This window comes from Balaenoptera physalus (assembly GCF_965194825.1).
Source record: "Balaenoptera physalus genome assembly, chromosome: 2".
NCBI classification, from domain to species: domain Eukaryota; kingdom Metazoa; phylum Chordata; class Mammalia; order Artiodactyla; family Balaenopteridae; genus Balaenoptera; species Balaenoptera physalus.
In genome coordinates this window covers 151,034,628-151,056,002 of record NC_138883.1, presented here as the reverse complement: position 1 = coordinate 151,056,002, position 21,375 = coordinate 151,034,628, and the positions used below count along the sequence as shown (strand labels likewise).

Here is a 21,375-nt window from a genome sequence, read left to right as displayed (position 1 = left end):
CCGGGGATCAGACCGAGACCAAACAGCTGCAGAGCCTCCGATGGTCACTCTCCAGCCCTTTGCTGTGATGCCGGCTGAGCCTGGACCAGAGGGGTTGCTCTGTCCCAGCTCCTCCCGTGTCTGTACAAGTCCGTCTCGCCCAGCACTTACCTCCAAAGCTGCTTGCTCATCCTGAACGCGGGTGGTGGCACCGGGGTCACTGGAGTTGCTTCCCAAAGAGCTCCCCTCTTCTTCCCCTCCCCTCGGAGCCCCACCGTGACCACCCTGTGTCCCCCTGCCCCTCATGTGTCACCCCCCCACCGTGTCCCCAGCCCCCCTGTCTCACGCAGCTCTCGTCCCCTAGTGAGCAGCAGCAAGCACCTGGCCAGGAAGTTCCGGGGGCACCTGCGCACGAAGATCGAGTCCGGGGAGGGGACAGTGCCCGTGCGTGGCCCAGGCACGGTGCAGACGTGGGACGGCGTCCTGCTGGGCGAGCAGCTGGTCACCATGTCCTGCACGGACAAGATCGCCAGGTAACGGCCCCTCTGTCCTCTGCACGAGTGCCGCCCGGGGGTGTGTTTGGCGGGGGGAGGGACAGGGACTGTGGTCCCAGAGGGGGGCCTGGCCGGGTGCTGAGGTGCACTCCGAGGTCCCGGACTCCGCCCTGTCGCCCCCGAACTCCACACCCGCCACGGGACGTGGCCGCCCGCTGCCCCACACACAGTTGTGCACCGGCCAGGTGCCTTCTGTACCATCACGGCCTCCCTGGGAAGCCGGACAGAGCCGTCAGAGAGGCAGGTGGGGCCGAGGAGAAGCAGACACCCAGGGACTCAGGAGCCAGGGCAGCGGGGACCCCAGGCCCGACCCCAAACCTGACCCGAGCCTGCATGCGGACGGGCCGTGGCCCAGGTGCATTCGGTGCCTCTGTGAGGCTCCCTAGGCTACAGGGCAGGTAAAACCTCAGCCCTGGCGAACAGGGATCCGAAATCTCGAGGGAAATTACCAAACAGCTGCAGGAGAAATACGGCCTTTTACTCCCCTGGAGTGACTGCCCCCGGCCTGACTGCAGTACAGCAAAGCACTGATTTCTGCATCAAAGGGAACTGCCTGTAGTCGTCAACTAGCTCATCTTTCAGAAGGAAACGTATCCTCCTTTGTAATGTTTTCATCTATTCATGAAGTGGGGAGAAGCAGCAGTTTCCACCTTAACGGAAATTCTCTTGCTCTCCCAGGATCGCGTTGGGTCTCTAAATTAATTCTGACTCCCTAGAAAATGAAGTGAATGAATGATACAGAAGTTAAGTTTCACTGTCTCTAGGATCTTAAATGTCAATTGACAGAGAATTAAACTTGCTACAAAGCCCGGGTGATGTGGGGCGTCAACAGTTCTGATGCTGAAAGCTCGGCATCTCTGCACCAATGATGAATCGAATCTCGGAGACAAGAGTTTCAGGTGAAGTAGGAAAGGATAGCTTTATTGCTTTGCCAGGCAAAGAGGGACACAGCAGGCTCCTGCCTCGAAAAACTATGTGTCCCCACCCGTGAGGATCTGATGAGGGGTTTATAACAATCCTTCAAGGGGGGTTGCTGACGAGATTAGGCCATGTGCAGGGTCTTAGGTGGTCAGGTTTCCTAACCTTGATGGGCTTCTCTGGTCCCTTTAATCTCGCCTCGGGTGGTTTCCTGGCTGCTCCTCTCTTGATTAGCAACTGTTCGAATCTGCCCTTTGGCACCCAGGGAAGGTCATGGAGGCTGCAGTCTGTTCCCTAGAGACAAGAAATGGGGGACAGAAAGGCTTTCGTGCCCAGGAGCCCACAGGCCCCCTGGTTTCCTTCCCACCAGTGATGCTCTGTTTAACAAAGTCTACTTAGAAAGCACAGTCCACGTCACGTCCCTGGGCTGAGGAGGATTCTAACTGCTTTTGAGGGGGGACATGCTGGGGACATTGGGATGCCCGTGGCTCTGGGCAGGCGGGGGGCTGCCCCAAATTCATCCAGGAGTTGATACAGCTCACGGGTAGCCCTGCCAGTCACCTGTCTAGTCCCCAAATCTGGTGGCCCAGATGGTGGGGGACACAGTGGGGCAGGAGGGGCCTGGGGGCATGGCACCAGGTCCCCTCCCCCCGCTCAGTCCCCTGGGAGCCCAGCCCACCTTCCCAGGACTTTCCTCAGGTGTTCCCTGAGCATTCTCCTCACTCTCCTCTGTCTCTGTCTCTCTCTCTGTCTCCCCTGTACCGCCTTCCTCCCTGGACAAGCCCACCATCTCTGCCTCTCTCCCTGCAACCCCCGTGATGCCCTCCCCCTCCTCGGCCTCCCCTCCCCCTGCACCCCGTGTCCTGCACTGGAATCCTATTCACCCCCACCATCTGCTTCTGCGTCTAAGGTCTGACCCTCAGGGGATCGCTGGTGCCACCGTGAGGGGTGCATGTGCAGGTTAGGGTCCCGTCTCTGCAGGTGGGCACCCATCTATCGCCCAACGGGAGGTGGGAGCAGAGACATCCAGCTTTGCAGGGGGCCGAGCGAGGCTGGACTGGAGCAGAGATGGGGCAGGCGTGGGGTTTCCTTTGTGATGACGGCCGTGCTCAGAAACGCGGAGTCGGGGCGAGGCTTTCGTGGACGGGGCAGTGGAGGGGTGGCCCCCTACCATGCTGGACAGTGGGCAGGACTCACACAGGCTGAGCGGCTGGGTCAGACCTGGCCCAGGACCCAAGCATGTGGAAGGGGTCGACCCTATGGACGGAAGCTCTGTGCAACGTTCCCATGAGTCCAGTGGTCAGGGTGGCCTCCCAGGGAAAAGGGCTGCGTTATGTGAATGTCATTATCATCAAACTCACTCCAAAGACGTGGGAACCAGGCCCAGGCTGCGCCCCTCCCTAAACCGGGTGCACAGCCAACAGAGTCTGCAAGCGCACGCAGGTCCCCAGGCTCCTGGGGGCACATCACGCTCAGCATCGTGTGGAAGCACACCGGGGGCGTCACCGGGAGGTTGGAGAGTCTGACGGACCAGCATCAAAGCCAGGATGCCCAGCACCGCAGACTGGATGCGGGCAGAGCACCCCGGCCGCAGAGAGAGCTTTCTCCCCCTTCCATGGAAAAAAACACCCAAGGCCGGAAGTGGGGATACACCAGCTACATTTTTTCCCTTTAAAAATAATTTTGATGCTGACATAGCAGAAAACGAAATCTAATTTCTTCTCTTTGGGACAGAGTCGTTGGAATTCCCAGGAAAATTCTTGGGCCATGGAAGTCTTTTGAAAGTGAGATTTTTGGCTGAAAAGGAATTTTAGTTAAAGCCCTGGAGCAAAATACTATCTTGCAGATAAAAGCTGGTTCCAATGCTCAAGGGATAGTGGATACCTCTCCCTTGGGTGAATGGCTTCCATCCAAAACAGAACCAAACCTGAGACTCTGTGGCCACAAGATCCTAAATGCACCTAAGGCTACACGTTCTCATGCCTCCAGATAAAGGGAAAGTGTGATGGGACCATCTCGTCACACCGACTGGTGGACACAGCCCACAGGGAGCGGCATCACACATCTGAAGTTCCCCTCACCCCCCATTAAAACATAAAAGACAGTAAGAAACATTAGGAGACTTGAAAGTAAAAAAGACGACCAGCCAGTATCCCAGCCGTCACCGAAAACAGCAGGCACCTTGGCTATAATCGCCTTAACCTTTCTCCTAAACGCAGGCTTTTTCCTGTCATCAGGATTTTGCTGCTTTGGGCAGTTTGCTTACAGTCCATCACTGAACACTATGATCCTGGCTCCTTTCAAAGTCAGGGGCATTGAATCCACGTGCAAGGCTGAGGGCACCTCCCTGCTGCTGGATCCCTGGGTGCTCACAAGTGGTTGCTCCGTGCACCATGTTTCTAGAAATATCTCTATGCAGAAGCGTTTTTCCAGATCTCCGAGTACAGACTTAGGACGTACTCCCCAGGGTGGGGTTATGGAGCCCAGGGTATGGGGTAAACAGAAGCAGTGGGGTCTCCTAATGCCCCATAGCAGGTGGCATGGGCCCAACGGTGGCCCCAAAAGATATCCTTGTCCCCAGACCCTAAACCCGTGAGTGTGGCCTTACCAGGCAGGATTAAGCCAAGGATGGTGAGAGAAGGTGGCCTCTAAATGCAGCTAGTGTATCCTCGTGAGCGAGGCCTTGGGGACCTGGGGACAGACGCCCAGAGCAGGTGCACAGGGGAGGCCACAGAGACGGAGGCGGGGCCCAGAGGGACGCATCCACAAGCCTCTGAGCGCCAGGTGAGCGAGGCCTGGGGGTGGGGTCTCCCCGGTGCCCCCGGGCTGCCACACCTTCACCTAAGACCTCTGCCTCCAGGACCATGAGTAAATTTCCGATGTTTTAAGCCCTTCCCCACCCACCTCACCCCCTGCCCCGGGAAACCAATATAACCACGTAGGAGACACCACTCACTTGGCTCAACTCATGTGGTCTTTGCAAAATTACAGAACCAAAGTCATAGTGAAATCTATTCCTAAAATGCCACCGCTCATGCCAGGCTGGTGCAGACCCAGGGAAACTGCAGAATGTGGGTTGTTTCACCAGGTCCAGGAAACTCGACCTTCAACCCACGAGTTAAGGTTGGAGGCGCCTCAAAGGGTTGGATTTTCCTGCAGCTCAGGGATAAAACAGACCAAGCCCTGCGCCTCTGTGAGCCCAGGACAGATGACAAGTGTCACAGTGAGGCCCATGTTCCCATGGACCTGGCCTGGCTTTCGGGACGTAAGAAGCCGATCTGAACTGTCACTAACAGGAAACACCGGCCACCTGAAAGGACAGGCGAAACAGGGAGGGGTTTTTGCTCTAAGAATCGAGAGGCAAGTAGCATATAAAAATCTAAATCTTCTGGAACTAATGTTCCTTTAGATATGGTTTCTAATTTTAAGCACCAGAGCTTGATTATCGATTGCAATGTGTCTTTAAATGAACAGATTAAAACTTTCTCCATAAAAATGAACTGCAAAGAATTACGGCTGCTCTCCGGGGACTGAGGCCCCATCTGACTCCCCGCACTGACATCTCAGGCTGCAAGAGTTCCCCCCTCTGAGAGTGGGGACCTGGCTCCGCACCCAGCCCACCTGGCAGCCGGATGGTGTTACCTACAGCTCTGCTGAAATCAGGAGGGAATGCGTTCATACTTCCAATCTCCAAATATGGGTCATTTTAAAACCACTGCTCTTACTAAACGCCCAGCCCCAAATGTTCCCAGCTTGGTGTAATAACCACTGCTCTTCCTTTACAGAAGACCGTGGTCACCTTACTGCAGCCTTTAGGGGAAACTTCACCCCATCTCCAGTGGTGAAGGTACAACCGTGTATCTCAGATTGGGACTCAAACCTCGCCAAAACCCACGGTCTTTTAACTGAGATCACACACCTGGTTTCAGGACTTAACGAAGCTCAGGTTCTTGAAGTCTCGTCACAGAAAGCATTCAGTGAGAGACAAAGTGATAGGTAACAAGTGGATTTATTTAGAGAGAAACATGCTCCACAGACAGAGTGTGGGCCATCTCAGAAGGTGAGAAAGGCACCAGGGTATCAGTTTTTACAGGGATGGGTAATTCCATAGGCTAACGAGTGGGAGGAGCATTCCAGCTATTTTGGGGAAGGGGTGGGGACTTCCCAAAATCGGGCCACCACCCACTTTTTGACCTTTATGGTCTGGCCTTGGAACTGTCCTGGCGCCTGTGGGTGTGTCATTTAGCTTGCTGATGTGTTACAGTGAGCATATACTGAGGCTCAAGGTCTAGTGGAAGTCGACGTGTCTGCCATCTTGGACCCATTTGGTTCTAATCAGTTTATGTCATGTCCTTGGGCTATGTCATTCTTTTAAAAGTTGTGCCCTGCCCCTCTCCCTCCTGTTTCAAAGGTAGTGAGTGATAAACTCAGGAATATTTGTCCAACATAAGCGTGGTAACAGTGATGACACGCCCGCACCTGCCGCCTCTGCTACTCCTGCAACAATGCTGAGACGGGGACACAGGTCTGAGGCAGCAGGCCCCTGTCCACCCCCCGGTCCAGCCCCCAGGACACTGCAAAGGGCTGAGAAGCACCGTTGCTGCAAAACAAACTAGAAATTAGGTGACCAGGAGACATCACAAACATTGAGGGAAAGCAGAAGAGGGGCTAAGTGACAACAAAAGACACGGACGTCACCTGGACCCGGTAGACTGACTCCCAAGTCCATGCTGCCTGCTTTGTGCATCACCCGGCTCACAGTGGAACTGCCTGGCACGCTGGAAACGCGGATGCCGGCTGCACCCAGACCAGTTCCATCCCGGCCTTGGGGGTCCTAGCAGCAGGAGGCCCCCGAAGCCCCCCAAATGAGCCCAGGGCGCATGGCGTTGTACTCACAGCTGTGCCTCAGCCTGAGTCACCCAGCTGCACCGTGACCTTTCCCAGTGGGTGTGATTGTGCCTCCAGGTCACGGGCAAACCTGCCCACCGACAAGGAGGGAAGTGAAGTAAGGATGGATTTGGTGATGTTCAGACCTCACTGTCATGTTGGACCCGCACCTCCTCCCGGCGGCCGTGCCTCGGGGGTGAAAACGGCAGACAGGGACCCCGACCACCCACAGTCCCCGCACCTGTGCCCGCGGTTCTCGGTCTCACGCCCCGGGCGCACGGGCCCGGCCTGTCTTGGGTGGGGCCCATCCTGGGACAGTCCCCATCAGCCCTCGAGGTACAGAGATTGTCTCTCAGTTAAAGAAAACAGCCTTTTCCCAAGATCTCTCCCTCACTTATCTTTGGTATTTCAGTGATTGACAAACAGACAAAAATATATTTATTTAGGGATTATCTATATTGAAAACTAGACCTGGGACTTTTTTCTCTGTCAACACTGCAGTCATGTCAGCTATTTGAATAAACGGAGAGGCACTTTTCCGTTCAATCCGGAATGCTGAAAACTCTCCAGTTTGTATTCAGGGCGACATTTGGTTTTATTGATGGTGTTGTCTGAATAAGTTAAACTCCTACAGCCAGGCAAGGAGAAGGCTGATTGTCTCTTTATTGTAAAGGTTATTAGGAGGAGACCAGATATAGAATTTGTTTGTCTTTAGACTTCCCTGCAGAGTCAGAGCCATTCAGATACATTCCAGAAGTTTTGTTCAAAGCCAGTCCATGGACAGCCTGAAGCACAGGGGCGTCCCCTCTGGAATACTCATCTCACGGTTGGAGAAAGGGCTTTGTTATCGATGGGGAATGTCCATTCCCCTGCTTCTCACGCCTCCAGAAATGTGCTCCCCTTCAACACTTTTGGACGCTTACTCTTTGGGAAAATCACACACTAGCTCCCAAGGGCAATTCTCCACTCCTTTCTGAGAGACAGGATGTGACTTACAGAAATGACCACAATTATTTTTTTAAGTGAAGTTATGCAAATCTGAGAGACTAAAGTAAACGTTTCATAAAACCAATGACTGTTTAAATTGTAGGACTAAACTGTTTGTATATAAATATTACCTTTTATATTCCACTTGAGTTTTATGTGGGTGAGCACATTACTTTAATGACCCACACTTAACGGAGGGGGAGCCGTTTCTCAATCCTCGCCAGCCAGATGGCTGCCTCTTCTTGCATGAGATTAGAAGATGTTTCTCACTCACCTCAATGCTTCTGAGGCAAATTAATATCGCCAGCTAAATTGCTTGTGTTTTTGGAATAAAATTTAAAGAGAATTTTTTTAAGGCAATTGGTGTCACAGGTTCTCGGAGCAGACTGATCTCTAGGTAGGCCTGCTGGTTTGAGCACTCGGTAATTAATGGAAAGAATTCTGTGTTAATTGACTGCTTCGGGAAAGGGAAATAGAATGACTCCTTATTAATCATGAAAGGAAATGTACGGCATGGAGGCACCACATTAATTGCTCTAACCGTGGAGAAATGTTAATTAATGAAAAGAATAATGATGTAAGAAATTAACTGCATAATGCTTGTGCTGATGGAGGCTGGATTTTAAGCATGTTATTTAGAGTGGAAACCACAAAATGTTGCCGTAAATAACAGATACACGGAAAGTTGTTCCACCCAAATTTACGGGGAAATGTCTGACAAGGCTCCTGTCATCTTTGCTGGCAGAAGCAAACACTCACCCAGAGCCTCATTTATGTCAAGGACCACGGCCTCGTCCTCCGATCAGGGCTCCTGAAGTCAAATCACCCCCAGAGCCAAACGAAGTCGTTCACGTCACCACAGTAGGTCCCGCCCACTGCTGAGTTTGACAAAGGGGTGGGGAGGGAGAGTATTTTCCCCTAAACTGCAATCAATTCAATTTCTGATATTTCCCAGCGAACATAAAGAAAAATTCCGATTCACTTTGGAGACAGAGGGTCTTTTTTTAAATCTGATTTTAAGTCCCTGAGAGACTATGTAGCTTCCCCTTCACCTGACAACTCGTTTTCCAGGAAAAGGCTCCACGTTTATTCACACGCAGACCCACCGACACCCATCCCCCCGACGGCAGAGAGGGGCTCGGGGTCACCAGGGGTCACGAGGCCGAAGCCATGCCCGGTCCACTGTGCTGCGAGCCCCAGGCCAGCTCCCACCCCCCACCGCCAGCTGCATGATGGGGATAGTGACACCTCGGGGACAACGGGGCAGAAAGGCCCCCCGTCCTCCCCCAGGTGAGGCCAGTGAGCCAGGGCGCTGACGCCCCTCTCCCCCCCAGGTGGAACGTGCTGGGGCTGCAGGGTGCGCTGCTCTGCCACTTCATCGAGCCCGTGTACCTGCACAGCATCGTGGTGGGGAGCCTGCACCACACCGGCCACCTCTCCCGGGTCATGAGCCACAGGACCGAGGACATCGGCCAGCTGCCCGCCTCGTACCGGCACAACCGGCCCCTCCTCAGCGGTAAGAACAGGTCCTCAAACGCACACACCCCTCCGTCCACAGGCCCCGAGGCCCCCAAGGCAGGCTCTCCCAGTCTGGCCAATGGCCGTTTAAGACTCAGCGAGCAGAACTGCAGAGATTGGATACTTCAAAGGTCAGCCGGGTGCGGAGCATCTCCGGACGACGTTCCAGAGTGAAGGTGTAACAGGATGAGCCCCTCAGACATCACAGTGTCACTTTCAGGGCAGTGTATGCGGTGCCCAGAGAAATACAGGCAATAAACACACATGTCCAGCGGGGCAGGGGGGACCCAGGGCCACAGGCCGCCCCCACCTGATCCAGGAGCAAATTCCTGAATGTTCCCCCAGCACCAAACCTGGGAGGGGGATGCCGCCCCCAGGTCACCAGAGCCAGCCTGGGGTCATGAGGACCAGGAGTCACGCAGCCGTGAACCACTCTGGCAGCAGCTAAGCTCTCAGCTCAGCGGGAGGGGGCGTTGGGGAGGTAGCCCCACCCGCTGTGACCCCCGTAATTATCCCCGTAATCCACTGCGGCTCCCTCCTGGGCGGTGCCTTGTCTCTGAAGGGGCTGCAAGCCGTGATCTGCGGTGGGGGGCCCTGGGGGCGTGGGCACGTGTAGACCCACAGCGATTGGCCTGTCCGGGGCTTAGACCAGATCCTCCGAAAGAGGAGAGAGAAGATCAAAGAGCCAGTCAAGGGTTGTGGTAAGAGTCAGGCCTAAGAGTTACTCCCAGGACCCTAAGATTGTCTTCAGTTAGAAAACCAGGGGCAACGATGGTGCCCACGGGGTGGCGGTAACTCACGAGGACAGCTCTCAGCCAGGCCAGCCCCCAAGAGAACACACCTCCCCACTCCCTCAACCCTCCCACGAGAGTCACCAGCCGAGGGCAGCATCACGGACCCCAAAGCTCAGACAGGGCGGAAGAGGATGCTCCCAGTGGGGCTGGGACCGCCCAGGGCTCAGTGGCTATGCCCCAGGTTTCTTTACACACCAGACCCTGTTCCTAAAATCTAAGACCCTCTGCCAAATCCGGGGACCACGTCAGATTCCAGGGGCTCCCAGCGTCCAGGGAGGGGACTCAGCAAACTACAGCGAGGCCATGGGAGCAGGGGTCGCAGTGCCCATCCAGGACCACAGCCCCACCTTCCCTTCCCGTGACTCGGGCCGACCTGTCGCAGAGGGGGTTCCCTCACCCCCGTCCTCGCCATGAATGGTGCCTTCGGATCTGACCCAAAGCTGTGCCCATGGCTGTGGCGCCCTACGGCCTGAGCCCGGCAGGTGATGGCCACGTACAGCCTGTGGGTGGTTCTCCTCGGGGGTGGGTGCCCAGAGAGGCCTGGTCTGCACGGTGCAGCTACTCACCCTCCACGAGTCCCCCCCAGAGAACAGCTCCACCATTCAGGGAAGGGACCTAACTAAACCCAGCAGCCACCCCCGTCAACGTCAAGATGAGGCACACACCCTGTCACACCAACCACGACAGCTGCTGTTACCTCCATTTATAAATGTGGAAATAGACTCACAGGAATTTAAGTGTGAAGATGCTCTATTTATCAACATGGAGCAAGGATTTGAACCCCGTTTAACCAGAAGGCCAAGTTCTCCCAACACACCCACTGTGACCCGTGGCAACGGCACCATTTCTTAACCACATAAGAATTAACAACACAAACAAGACCAGCTGAAGAGGTGGCGACATCCACCTCGTGGGAGGTGGGGATGGGAGCCTGAGACCCACGCCCGTCTCCGAGGGGCTCAGTCCTGACTCACCATCGTCAAGCAGGGGATGGGAAGGTTTGCCTCAAATTCAACGTCTATGAAACCAGAGTCATTTTCTAAACGGTCAATAATTTCAGTAATTCTGATAAAATATCATTTTGGGCCCAGTTTCAATGTCTTTCTTTCACTTTCCCTTTTCTTCTTTCTCCTTGTTCTTTCTTAAAATGTTAAAGATTAATGACTTCCTGTGGTTGAGCAGCAGAAACAGCTCTGCAGTGGCCCCCAAAGACCTAGAATTCCTGGTGTGGAGCTAAAAGCAAATGTCCAGTTCTTGGGTGTCTAAGTTAAATTTAGTTTCCATCTATGTGGATGAGTCAGGTGACAACTTTTCCATGTGTCCAGCTCCTTGGGTTGCCACTTGCTTCCCAGCACCAGGCTCTGCTTCCTCGTGAGATGCTGCCGGGGCCCCTGGGCCCACCCACCCAGGGCCCTGAGAGGCCCCATCCAGCCGTCCAATCCGTCCACTCGGGAGCAGGAGGCGGGGAAGGAGCAGAGTGTGGATGGGAGCAGCTGCTCAGGGGGCTGTATCCAGGGAAGGCGTCAGGAGGAGCACGGCGGGGTGGGGGGTGGGGGTCCAGGCTGAACATCCTGCAGCACTGTGGCCGTGAACACACATGAGACCAAGGCCCTTCTCTGCTCACTCCTGCGTGACCCCAGTGGGAGCCGGGGTTGGGGGTGGAGCCAGCCCGTCAGCTGCGCGGGGAGTCGGGGGGCATGGAGGGCATGTGGCCGAGGCCCCGGGGTCAGCACCCCTCCTCCCAGGCCACCATCCCGCATGGTTTAGCATCCTCGGCGGCCCCGGGACTTAGAAAGACCCACTCCCGGTTTAACGCTCTGCGGTCCTTAAATTCAAACCAGGGCCCAGTTTCCAGTCCCCACTGGGCTCCAGTCACCTTGCCGGGTCGGCGCCTTGCACCCTCAGAGCTCGCTTGTTTTCACTCCATTTCGTATCTCGTCAGCCAGACTGTGACCCTGGCGTCTGCCCTGTGGGGAGCGGGCAGGCAGCAGGTGCCCCGTAAACGCACGCTCTCAGCTGGCCTTTATGCGGCCCCATCTGTTCACCAGTCCACGCGACAAACATCCAGAGAAAGGGGGAAACGTGGGCAGAGTGTTATTACAGGACAGCCTTGCATTTAAAATCCTTCAAATCCAAGCCCCCGTGATGGCACTCGGGCCGGCCGTCCACCCCGTCCCACCAGCGTGGGGACCGTTGCCCACCCGCCCGGCCAGCAGCGCTCACGCCCAGCGCCCCGTCTCTCCCGGCAGGAGTGAGTCAGGCCGAGGCGCGGCAGCCTGGGAAGTCGCCCCACTTCAGCGTGAACTGGGTGGTGGGCACGGCGGACGTGGAGGTCATCGATGCCACCACCGGCAAGCGGAGCTGCGGCCGCTCGTCCAGGCTCTGCAAGCACAGGCTCTCGGCCCGGTGGGCGCGGCTCTACGGCAAGGTCAGTGGGGCTGGACACGGGCGGGGCCCAGGGAGCTGCCGCTTGGGCAGAGCCAGGGTGACACGGGACACGCAAACCAGCCCCCGTGTCCCTGCCCACCCCCCCGCCAACCCCAGGTGTGGCCCCTCCGAGTGGGGCCCCCGACCCGCAGCAGGGTCTCATGCTGTGGCCCCAGCAATAGGTGGAAAGGGGCTCACTGGTGAACAGCTGTGGCCAGTGCAGCCCGTGAGAAAGTCCATAGAAACTTCGGAGTCCATGTCATTCCAGTTCAGACGGAAGGAAATGGATGCCCAGAAAAGTTAGGTGTTCCCCCAGTTACACGGCGGTGAGTGTCAGGGATGGAATGGCCGGCCAGTGGCAGGTGCCGCCCCCCGCCAACCACTTCCCCGCTCACCGCACCCCCGACCCTGGCGTATGGGTGGTGAAGCCAGGCCAGGTCCTGCCCCGCTGGACACAGGGGCCAGTCCCCGTCCTCCCAGTGGGCTAGCAGGCGACTCCGCCTGGGACGCTGCCTTCATTCCCACGGCCCCCTCGGCCTCACCACCCACGCCAATTTGACCCCCTAAACCTCCTCGAAAAAGAAAAAAATTATGCACAGCTTGTGTTGTTAATAGCAGACAAGTTCTGTGTTTATTTTTTTCATTAATCACTCACACTTCTTGTGAAGCAAAGTCTCCCTAATAACTAGGTTTTCCAGGGAATCACAGAATTGCCTGATAGAACTGGGAAATTTCTACTGTTACTGTCTTTCTTTTTTTGGAATTTTATATGAAATTTTATTTATCAATAGATCAAATTAGAGAGAATAGATATTTTTCTTTGTTACTGAGGCATAATTGACATACGAACAGTGTATATATTTAAGGTGCACAACTGGATATTTTGATACGTTGTGAAATGACCCCAGAATTGCACTAATTGACTCACGCAGCCCCTCCCATCATCCATGTGGTGAGAGGACTTAACCTGAGATCCACCCTCTTGGCAAACTCCAAGCCCACGTGATGATCTCGCTGCTTTTCTGTTTAAAGGAAGAGAGAAGGAAAAGTGACCGGCAGGGCCAGTGCCTGCTTGCCAGGCTTGAGCGGTCCTGCTGGTCGGGGCCCGTTCCTGGCGAGGGCTCACCCGTCCTCTCTCGTTCTGTCCCACAGCTGAGCACACGGATCCCAAGCCACGGAGACACGCCATCCATGTACTGTGAGGCCAAGCGGGGGGCACGCACCTACCAGGCTGTCAAACAGCAGCTGTTCAGAGCATTCCAGAAGGCCGGCCTGGGCACCTGGGTGAGGAAGCCGCCAGAGCAAGACCAGTTCCTACTAACGCTGTGAGGCCCCGAGCTGGCCCCACGCAGCGGGCGAAGCCGTGTGTGGGTGTGGCGTGCCCTGACGGTGCTGATCTGTGCTGTGCATTCGTTTTCCTTTGGTGTTCAGAAACACACGCGTGTCTGAAGCTCAGATGAGCAAATAGCCTTGCGTTAGGGACATGCTGCTTCTCCGACGGCTGCTCCCAAGGTGCCAGGACCGAGATCGCCCACCACACCCGCCTACGCACAAACGGCTCTCCCTCCTCCGTGTGTCCAAGGGAATTTCCATTTGGGCCAGAGGGTCTGAGTGGATGCCTTGAAAAGCAGTGCCGAGGCTTGGCCGGTGAGAACCAACCAGGCTCATCCCCGACGCTTCCCTCCCCGCCACGCACCTCCTGAGCGAGGGGTTCCCACGAGCACAGCGTGTGTGAGACTTCAGGATAAGCCACAAGTGAAGAGAAAAGCCATGGGCTCCTCCCCAAAGAAGCCAGTAAGGACGAGCTATCATATTCATTACTATTTAAGTTTTTCACTCCACCTCCTTTCAAAACGATTTGAGACACATGATATTAAAGAACCCCTAAAAGAGGAACAGAGAGTGAGACCATTCTTGCAGAGAGCAAAGGAACAGTTTCCAAAGCACCCAGGGGCCAAGATTTAGGGCGTGAAGAAACCACTGCTACACGTCCTGGTGACGAGGGTCCCAGATGCACAGCCCCGGGCCCCACGCCCATGGCTTGACGCAGCTGCTTCCCTGGCAGGTGATGACCCGACCACATGGACAAGGTCTGAGCTGATAGGGTGCCCCCCCAGGGAATCAATCAGGAAACCAAGTCCCAGACCAAGTCCTGCCTTTTTAACTGAGTTTTATCAGAAAGCAAGCACAGAAACTCACAGAACCTTCCCCTTAGGCCTGAGGGGCCTCCAGCTCTCTCATCTCGGTTCTCTGATCTCCATCCTGAACAACAAAAAAATTCACTTAAAGCAGCTGCAAAAGTGCAAGAGGCAGAATTCTGCCCCCTTTAGGTTCCCCCGAGCACACGGGGCATCCGGGGTTGAGTGAGGGGCGGGATCCTGACGTCCTGTCCACGCAGGAGGGTGGCACCCCCGTGACATCTTGAGTCCATCATATGCCTTGAATTGTTTCACCGCCGAGGACTCATTTCTGGCTCCGTCATGCTGGTTAACCAGCCTCTCGTTCCTCCGTCTAAAAGATCCGCATCTGAGATTCATCGTCCAGAATATAAATAGCAAAGCTCTGTAGCAGCCTGGGCACCTCACTTAACCCAAGAAAGGCAAGTGCAGCATCACAAAGATCTCATAACAACGGGGCAAAAGCAAAACAAAGTGAGTTGTAGGTATTGTCACAAGAGAACAAGAAGTAGAGATACTAAGTATGGAGAGAAACTTTTCCTGGGATTTAATATAAAGTCAAACTTACTCAAGTTCTTTTATAAGAGAAAACGGGCCGGGTATTTGACAACTTCTCCAGCATAAAGTTTCAAGAGAGATGAAAATGGATTTGCAAATAGATGACTCGTATTAATCTTTCATACAAATCGAGGAAATAAAATCTTAATTCAGTACAAAAGCTGGGATCAAAAGGCCAGTTTATGTTAGTTTCTGACCATTTGACGTGTCATCAGGACAAAGCTCAGAGAACCAGAGGCCTCAGGGCTGGTTGGGACTCAGACGCTCTGAGCCCCGTGTCTGGAGCCCTGCTCTGAAAGCGGGAGACACAGTCCAGTCCTGGCTGGAATCTGTGACCAGAAGCTCAGCTCACAGCACTCTGGGCTGTTGCTTGGAGACGTGGTCCATGCTTTGTATGAACGAGCTCCTACTACAGGGAGCAGACGGCAGGGAAGATGCGGGGGGGCCGACCCACAAAGGGGCACAGAGGGCACTGCCCATGGGACCTGGTTCTAGGGGCTTGGAAGGCGCCCACCCACCCATGATGAGCACCCCACAGGGCTCGAGGCACTGGCTCTCCAGAACCACACAAACTTCCTCATGTATAAACATCTGCTCCTGGAGAAAGCCACCCCTAGCGCCCTGGTACCCGTTAGCACCGGCGTGGGGACTTGTCTGTCGGGTCAGGAGGGCGCTTCTCAGAGGGAGAGATGGATGAGAGAAGAGTCCCTAGGGCAGCAGGAAGTCCATTTCAGGGCCTGGAGCTTTGCCGCAAGTGAGTGGGAAACAGAGAGGGAGCTGGGGACGAGGGACCCCGGGCTCCGGGCACAGGCGGGCGGGGACGGGACAGGAGGGCTGGGACGGCCAGAGGAGGGGGCCCCGGGCTCAAACATGGCACCAGGGTAGCTGGAGGGCTTGGCTCAGGGCAGCCCGGAGCTCAGAGGTGCATCTCCCTTTGCTCCAGGCCCCCGGGAGCACCAGCAGCACTTACGCAGGTCCACCTGCATCTTTCGATTAGAAAAATCGGGGGAATTCGAGTCCAGAGGAGCCCGCACACCTCCCCACCTGGGTCTCTGTGAGGAGAACAAACACTTGAGTCGCCCTGAAAGCAGGACGGAGCCAACAAAAGGGCCCCCCACCTGCCGAACCTGCCTCGACCACCATCCTGCGTCTCCGTGCCTCACACTTGCCCTGCTCCGTGTTCACATCCACCCTCCCACAATCTGCCCTCCCACTAACATCCAAATAAAGTCGGCAGCACCTCCATCTGCCTCCCAAGCCCACAGCACTTCCCGTCAGGCAGAAAAACGTAAGCGACTTACAGTTCCCAGCCTGGTCCTCCTGGCAGGACCCAGCCCCAGAGGGTCAGGAGGTCGGTGGCTCCGCTTGTCCCCTCCCAGCACGTGATCCCACAACGTGTGATAGCAAGTTACTGGGTTTAGGATTATCTTTGGGTTTTGTTTTTGCTGAGCAAATGATTTGCGGGTCTATTTTGCAGGTCTATAACTGTTGTTTCCTTTTTGTTCCTTTCTAAGTCTGTATGTACCCATCTGGCCACTACAGTGTCTGATGTCTGCTGTTCCTCAGAAACGTTGACTTGAGTTGCTTTTCAAGGAAACACAGCTCATATTTTTCCCACATAATTTTTTTTCACAGAATTCTGTTCTTATCAATAAAGATAAATGCTTTCTTTCTTTCTTTCTTCCTTTTCTTCTTTGGTATAGTGTTTATCACGTCTGGAGAGCCATAAATAGTAAATACACGGTGTATCAATGCCCAGAATAGAATAGAGTATTTTGATGAAATCCTATTTTTAGATTAAAAATTTCAAGATGTGTCTATAGTATCTTGTTTAAAAAAATTTAAAAAGACATTTGAAACTTAAAGTAGACATTTTTAATTTAGAGAAACTTCTATACCCATTTTTTAAGAAGCCATTCTAATGAAATCATTGAATTGGTCCAAAATACAATAAATAGCACTTTCTAATAAGACCAAAGGAAAGTTAGGAAAATCTCTGTTTATGTACCACGAATCGATGGCTGTGACCTCTTTTGGCAGAAGCCTCGTTAACACCCAGCAAAGCCGGGTGAACCCTGGCTGGTTTCCCCACCGCCCTCCCCATCCAGGAGCAGGGACCCACCGCCCCGCACATGTCGAAAGGCTGTCCCAGCTGAGTCCTTGCGGGGGTCAGGGGTGGGGTGAAATACCGAAAGCTCTGTGATTCAGGAGGGACAGACCCGCGCTCCGAGGCCCCTCTGGGCACAGTGACGGGCGCTCGCGGACAGGGCGGTGGGGACTTCACAGCTGCCAGGTACCCGCCGCTGTCCACGGTGCTGACTCACCCCCAGCTGCAGCATGGCTGGTTCTGGGAACGCGGGGACACTGCCGGCTACTGACAAGACTCCCCCACAAATTCTGAATCAGATCAAGTAAAGGATGGCGGGGGGTGGGGGGATGAGGAAGCAGAAACAAGACAGAAGCAGCAGCCATCGAGGGACGGCTCTGGAGAACTGCAGCGACGGGGCCACCGCCACCACGGCCCCAACCTACCTCTTCTCCCTCTTCTTTCTTGCATTTCCTCTCCCTGCCCTTCCTCCTCCTTTTTTCTTGGCTGACTCCCCATCCTAAACCCCTGGTTCCTGGTACGACCGAGCGTTAAGTCTCAGGCCCGTGTCCGCCCCTGAGCCCCACTTCACTGACCTGAGGTCAGGCCTTTGCTCAGGACTAGAAGGTCCTGGCGTGTTCCTGTGACTTCTTGTCTAGAGGGACCTACAAGTCCCTTCAGACCCCTGGAGACTGTCCACCGAAAGGGACACTGATGCCATAGCTCTAGAAATTTAGACCAAACAATATCTCTCCTGCAGTGACATGCAGGCAGCATCAATCCCTGGGGAAGGAAATACCTAGCTCCCAACTCATTTCAGAATCAAAGCTGGAGAGATGAAATATCCTCTAAAGATAAAGACAAACGATCTGGATTCTAGGGCCTCTTTTTACACAGGCACTAGATTTCTATCACTCTGCTGTATAAGCATCAGTAAAAAAGGGAGAAAAAAAAACTTCCCCAGCAGTGCCCAGTTAATTTTCAGCATTTTTTTAAGCAAAATGAACTTAATAAATAGTAATTCTTAAGTGAAGGTATGTACATGAAAAGCATGATTGAATGGCAATATTGTACCAATCGATGTATATTTGTAATATTTGTAAAAAAAAAATCCAAAACCTTAAAATATGAATTTATACATGTTAATTTACCTCTAAGTTCTGTAAATTGCACTTCAGTGAAATCTGAGAAGTGAATGTTTCTGTTAAGAGAATAAAAATATCAAGTACAATTGTGCTTTCCTGGGGTGTTGGGCCTTTTTCATCAAGCAGAGTTCTAGGGGTTCAGAGTCCACGGAGGGTCTGCCCCCCACAAGGAAATGGCACAGTCCACTCCAAAACCTTTGTCTCCTTACAATGATTGCGCCTGTGCGTGGATGGCCCAGGTGCTGCCCTTATGGATTTACTGTCAGTGAACTACGGAGAGTATCCCAGGGCCGGGAGTGGAAGACGCCCCCATACCCCGACTCAGCGTCTCAGTCCCTGGGACCTTCCCTCCGTTTTCTCACTGCCGCGTCCTCTTCCCACTGGTGCCCAGGGCCTCCCCTGAAGGGAACCGGGAAAGTTGGAATATTTCAGTGCTTCAAAAAACACTGCACATACTTAAGGTGTTCTGAGCGCTCCCCCCACATCTGCACATGAGTGTAGGCATGGCCATCATTTTCCCGCAGAATACTAAGTCAGGTGGCTATCGGGCATGGGAAACACCTAGAGCATCACCCAGGGGTGTTCACGGTCCCAGTCCTACAGGACTCAGCACGGGCTGGACATCCCAGAGTTCAACTGAGCGTCTCCCAACAACATTCTCTGCCCGTCCACGGGCTGGCGGAAGGGACTTCAGTATTTCGCTTGTCACCCTAGCGCTGGAGCCAAACACGGGGCTGGTGAGCTGCAGTGTGATGGTCGCAGGTGAGCTTTCGTATCCGAAAGAGCCTCATCCATCCGAGTCTGAAATCCTAACACACGTTCCTCCCGGGCAGGGTGGGGATTTCTTAAAATGTTTTTCCGTCTGTATTTATTTCCCATTAAGCACAGCAAGGGTGTGAGATCTCAGGGTGGAGGCGGAGGTAGGGGCAGAGGTAGGGGAGGACGGGATGTTCTGAAGATTCCTTCATCCTCAGGTTGGGGGTGGGGAGGGCTGGGCAGCTCCTCACTTTTCAAGTCTTATGGTCAGTTGCCCAAATAGAGAGGACACTTAGGGCCACACCTACCAGCCAGGGGTCTCCAGAAAACAGACCCAACGGGACGTGAACATAGAGAGAGATTAACTCTAAGGAAGTGGCTCGTGAGATTGTGAGGGGAGACTCCCCCTGTAATCAGGCTTCAAGCAGAGGTCTGGAGGCCCACTCAGTCTGGAGGAAAAACAAGCCAAAGGTGAGGACACATACAGACTAAAGGGGATGACAAATGGCCCCCTGGTTGCCCAGGACCAGGAAGGAGAAAGGCTGGAGGATTGGGGAGGAAGGTGGGTGGGGCTCAGGCTGGAAGCAGAAGGTGACCATCACGGTATCTCAGGTGAGGCCACGAGAGCATCCGTGGCAGGCAGGTGACAGCCTGTCCCTCTGTCCTCTGACACTCTGGGGCCTCACAGAAAAGTTGCCACAGGGGTGCAGATGGAGGCATTGCATGGACCACAGGGTGTGGGTCCTTCCCCCAAGGCTGCTGCAGCCGAAGCTGAGCTGGGTGATCACACCTGCCAGCACGAGACCAGCCGGCACCCAGCAGCAAGTGGATCAGGTCAGGGTCATTCCTCCCGGAGAGGCGGCCTGATGAGAGCGTTTAGTCTGAACACTGGTGCCACCCAGGCACTGAGTGCCACATCTCAGACCGAGGGACCCCCCTGACGTCACAGGAGGTAGGACGGTGACTACGTGACCCACCACGGACCAGACCGCGGAGTGGTGAGGTGGCCTGGAAGGGGCAGCAGCGGGAGGCACCCCCAGGTGGAACGCTATCATTCACGACATAGTACCTACTGTAAACCAACGGAGCCGTGTCCCCATGGGGGGAAAACAGGTTCTGGAAACCAAGGGGGAGGAAGTGGACCCACTTCCATGATTCCCTTAGGCACTCGGAGAATTCGCGTTTCTCAAACCGCCACTTGGGAGGATGCTTCAGCCAGGGCTGTGGTAAGAGCCGCACTGTTCCCAAAGCAACAGCTGTTTCTGGGTCACTGCAGGCTCCCCATGCGGTGGACACGCAGGAAGCGGGAAACCGACCCTTACTGTCGTGACTACGTGATGGGGCGGGAAGGAAGGTCATCTGCCTCTTGGGTGTCTGCTGGGCGTGTCTCGGAGAACCGCCCCTGCCCTAGGGGGAGCCACACTGACAGCCGACAATGCAGAGGTCGGACCAAGGCTGACCCTCTGGCCTTGAGTCCCCGCAGGCTGGGGCTGAGCTGGACTCGCCCTCGGAGACCACACCCCACCCCCCTCTACTCGGTCCGCTTTCCTCCATGACCCAGGCGCACAGCTCCTGGCCTCAGGCTCTGCTTCGGCACAGGACGGGGTGGGCTGCGCAGAGAAGTGGGTTCAGAAACTCGGCAGCCAAAATGAATAAAAATGTCCACTGCACTTGTTATTTACCTGTGGATAAATCTGAGGACTCGTTTGTTGACATTTGAAAAAGGAAACATTCTTTCTGCATTTGGAATTCTTTCTGCATTTGGATTCTCAGCATAGCAGGAGTCACAGACGGATGAATGATCAATTTTGCTGGGACCCAGACACTCGTGTCTGAAAGAGGCCAGGCAGGGACCCTGCGGACTCCCCTTACCAAGCTTTGCCCCAAACTCTGCTTCGGGCTGAGGAACCGAGTGTCAGTTCCGTCCAGCGTGACTTCTGACCTTTGCCCCCGTCCCTGGGAGCTCACAGGGGACAGAGGGGGAGGCAGAAGGGAACTGTAATTGCTATCTTCACTAAAAAGCCTTTGATTTACTCCCTGGGCTGAAGCGGTGAGGTTTTGACGCCCGGACAACCAAGCCCAGGATGAAGGGGACACTCTTGAGGCCTCCTGGACATGGCCTGGACGTGGCGGAAGGACCATCTGAGGCAGCCAGCGATGAGCCTTCGCACCTTCACAGTGGAAGCAGCTGGGGGCTCCTGTGAACGTTTGCCTGATGCACCGAGCAGCCTCCCCCCCCACCAAGACGACTGTGAAGGGGCTGCATCTCCCGAATCAGCGGGGTGGAGCCGGAGCTGAGGAGGAAAGGGCATGGTTGGGAAGGAGGCTACGTTCCAGCTCCGGGATGTAGTGACCTCTGTCCACCTTGGCTGTAATGCCTGGTTTTCATCTCCTTTCCCACAAACATCCAAACCACACACTCTCTCTTTGAAGGAGCGCATCGGGCACCTCGTGCAGGGATTTAGCGCCGCCCTCGCCCTGCCGGCCACTAAGCTTCTCCACATAAATCCAAAGACTCAAGTCTCAGAACTGCCGGCTCCTTAGCGAGGACTACTTTGCATTTCAAAGAGAAAAGTACTCTGGACACTG

The 21,375-nt window shown here is 54.7% G+C and overlaps 2 protein-coding genes across 5 annotated transcripts in view; one reads left to right on the top strand and one right to left on the bottom strand.

Moving 5' to 3' along the window:
* The window catches only part of ADARB2 (adenosine deaminase RNA specific B2 (inactive)), a 372,865-nt gene extending 358,052 nt beyond the window's left edge, over nt 1-14,813 (top strand). For both annotated transcript variants that reach the window (XM_082450243.1, XM_082450242.1), the window contains 4 exons: nt 344-512; nt 8,660-8,841; nt 11,887-12,065; nt 13,217-14,813. In XM_082450243.1, coding sequence (XP_082306369.1) covers nt 344-512; nt 8,660-8,841; nt 11,887-12,065; nt 13,217-13,393 — 707 coding nt within the window. In that variant the 3' untranslated portion in view covers nt 13,394-14,813. The remainder of the gene's footprint in view (nt 1-343; nt 513-8,659; nt 8,842-11,886; nt 12,066-13,216) is intronic.
* WDR37 (WD repeat domain 37) overlaps nt 1-21,375 on the bottom strand; it is an 88,689-nt gene that overhangs the window by 2,733 nt on the left and 64,581 nt on the right. For 2 of the 3 annotated variants that reach the window (XM_082450245.1, XM_082450247.1), the window contains one exon: nt 1,617-1,745. In XM_082450245.1, the coding sequence (XP_082306371.1) occupies nt 1,617-1,745 (129 nt within the window). Of the gene's footprint in view, nt 1-1,446; nt 1,746-21,375 lie in introns of those variants that run through there. The other variant, XM_082450246.1, reaches the window with a different exon arrangement.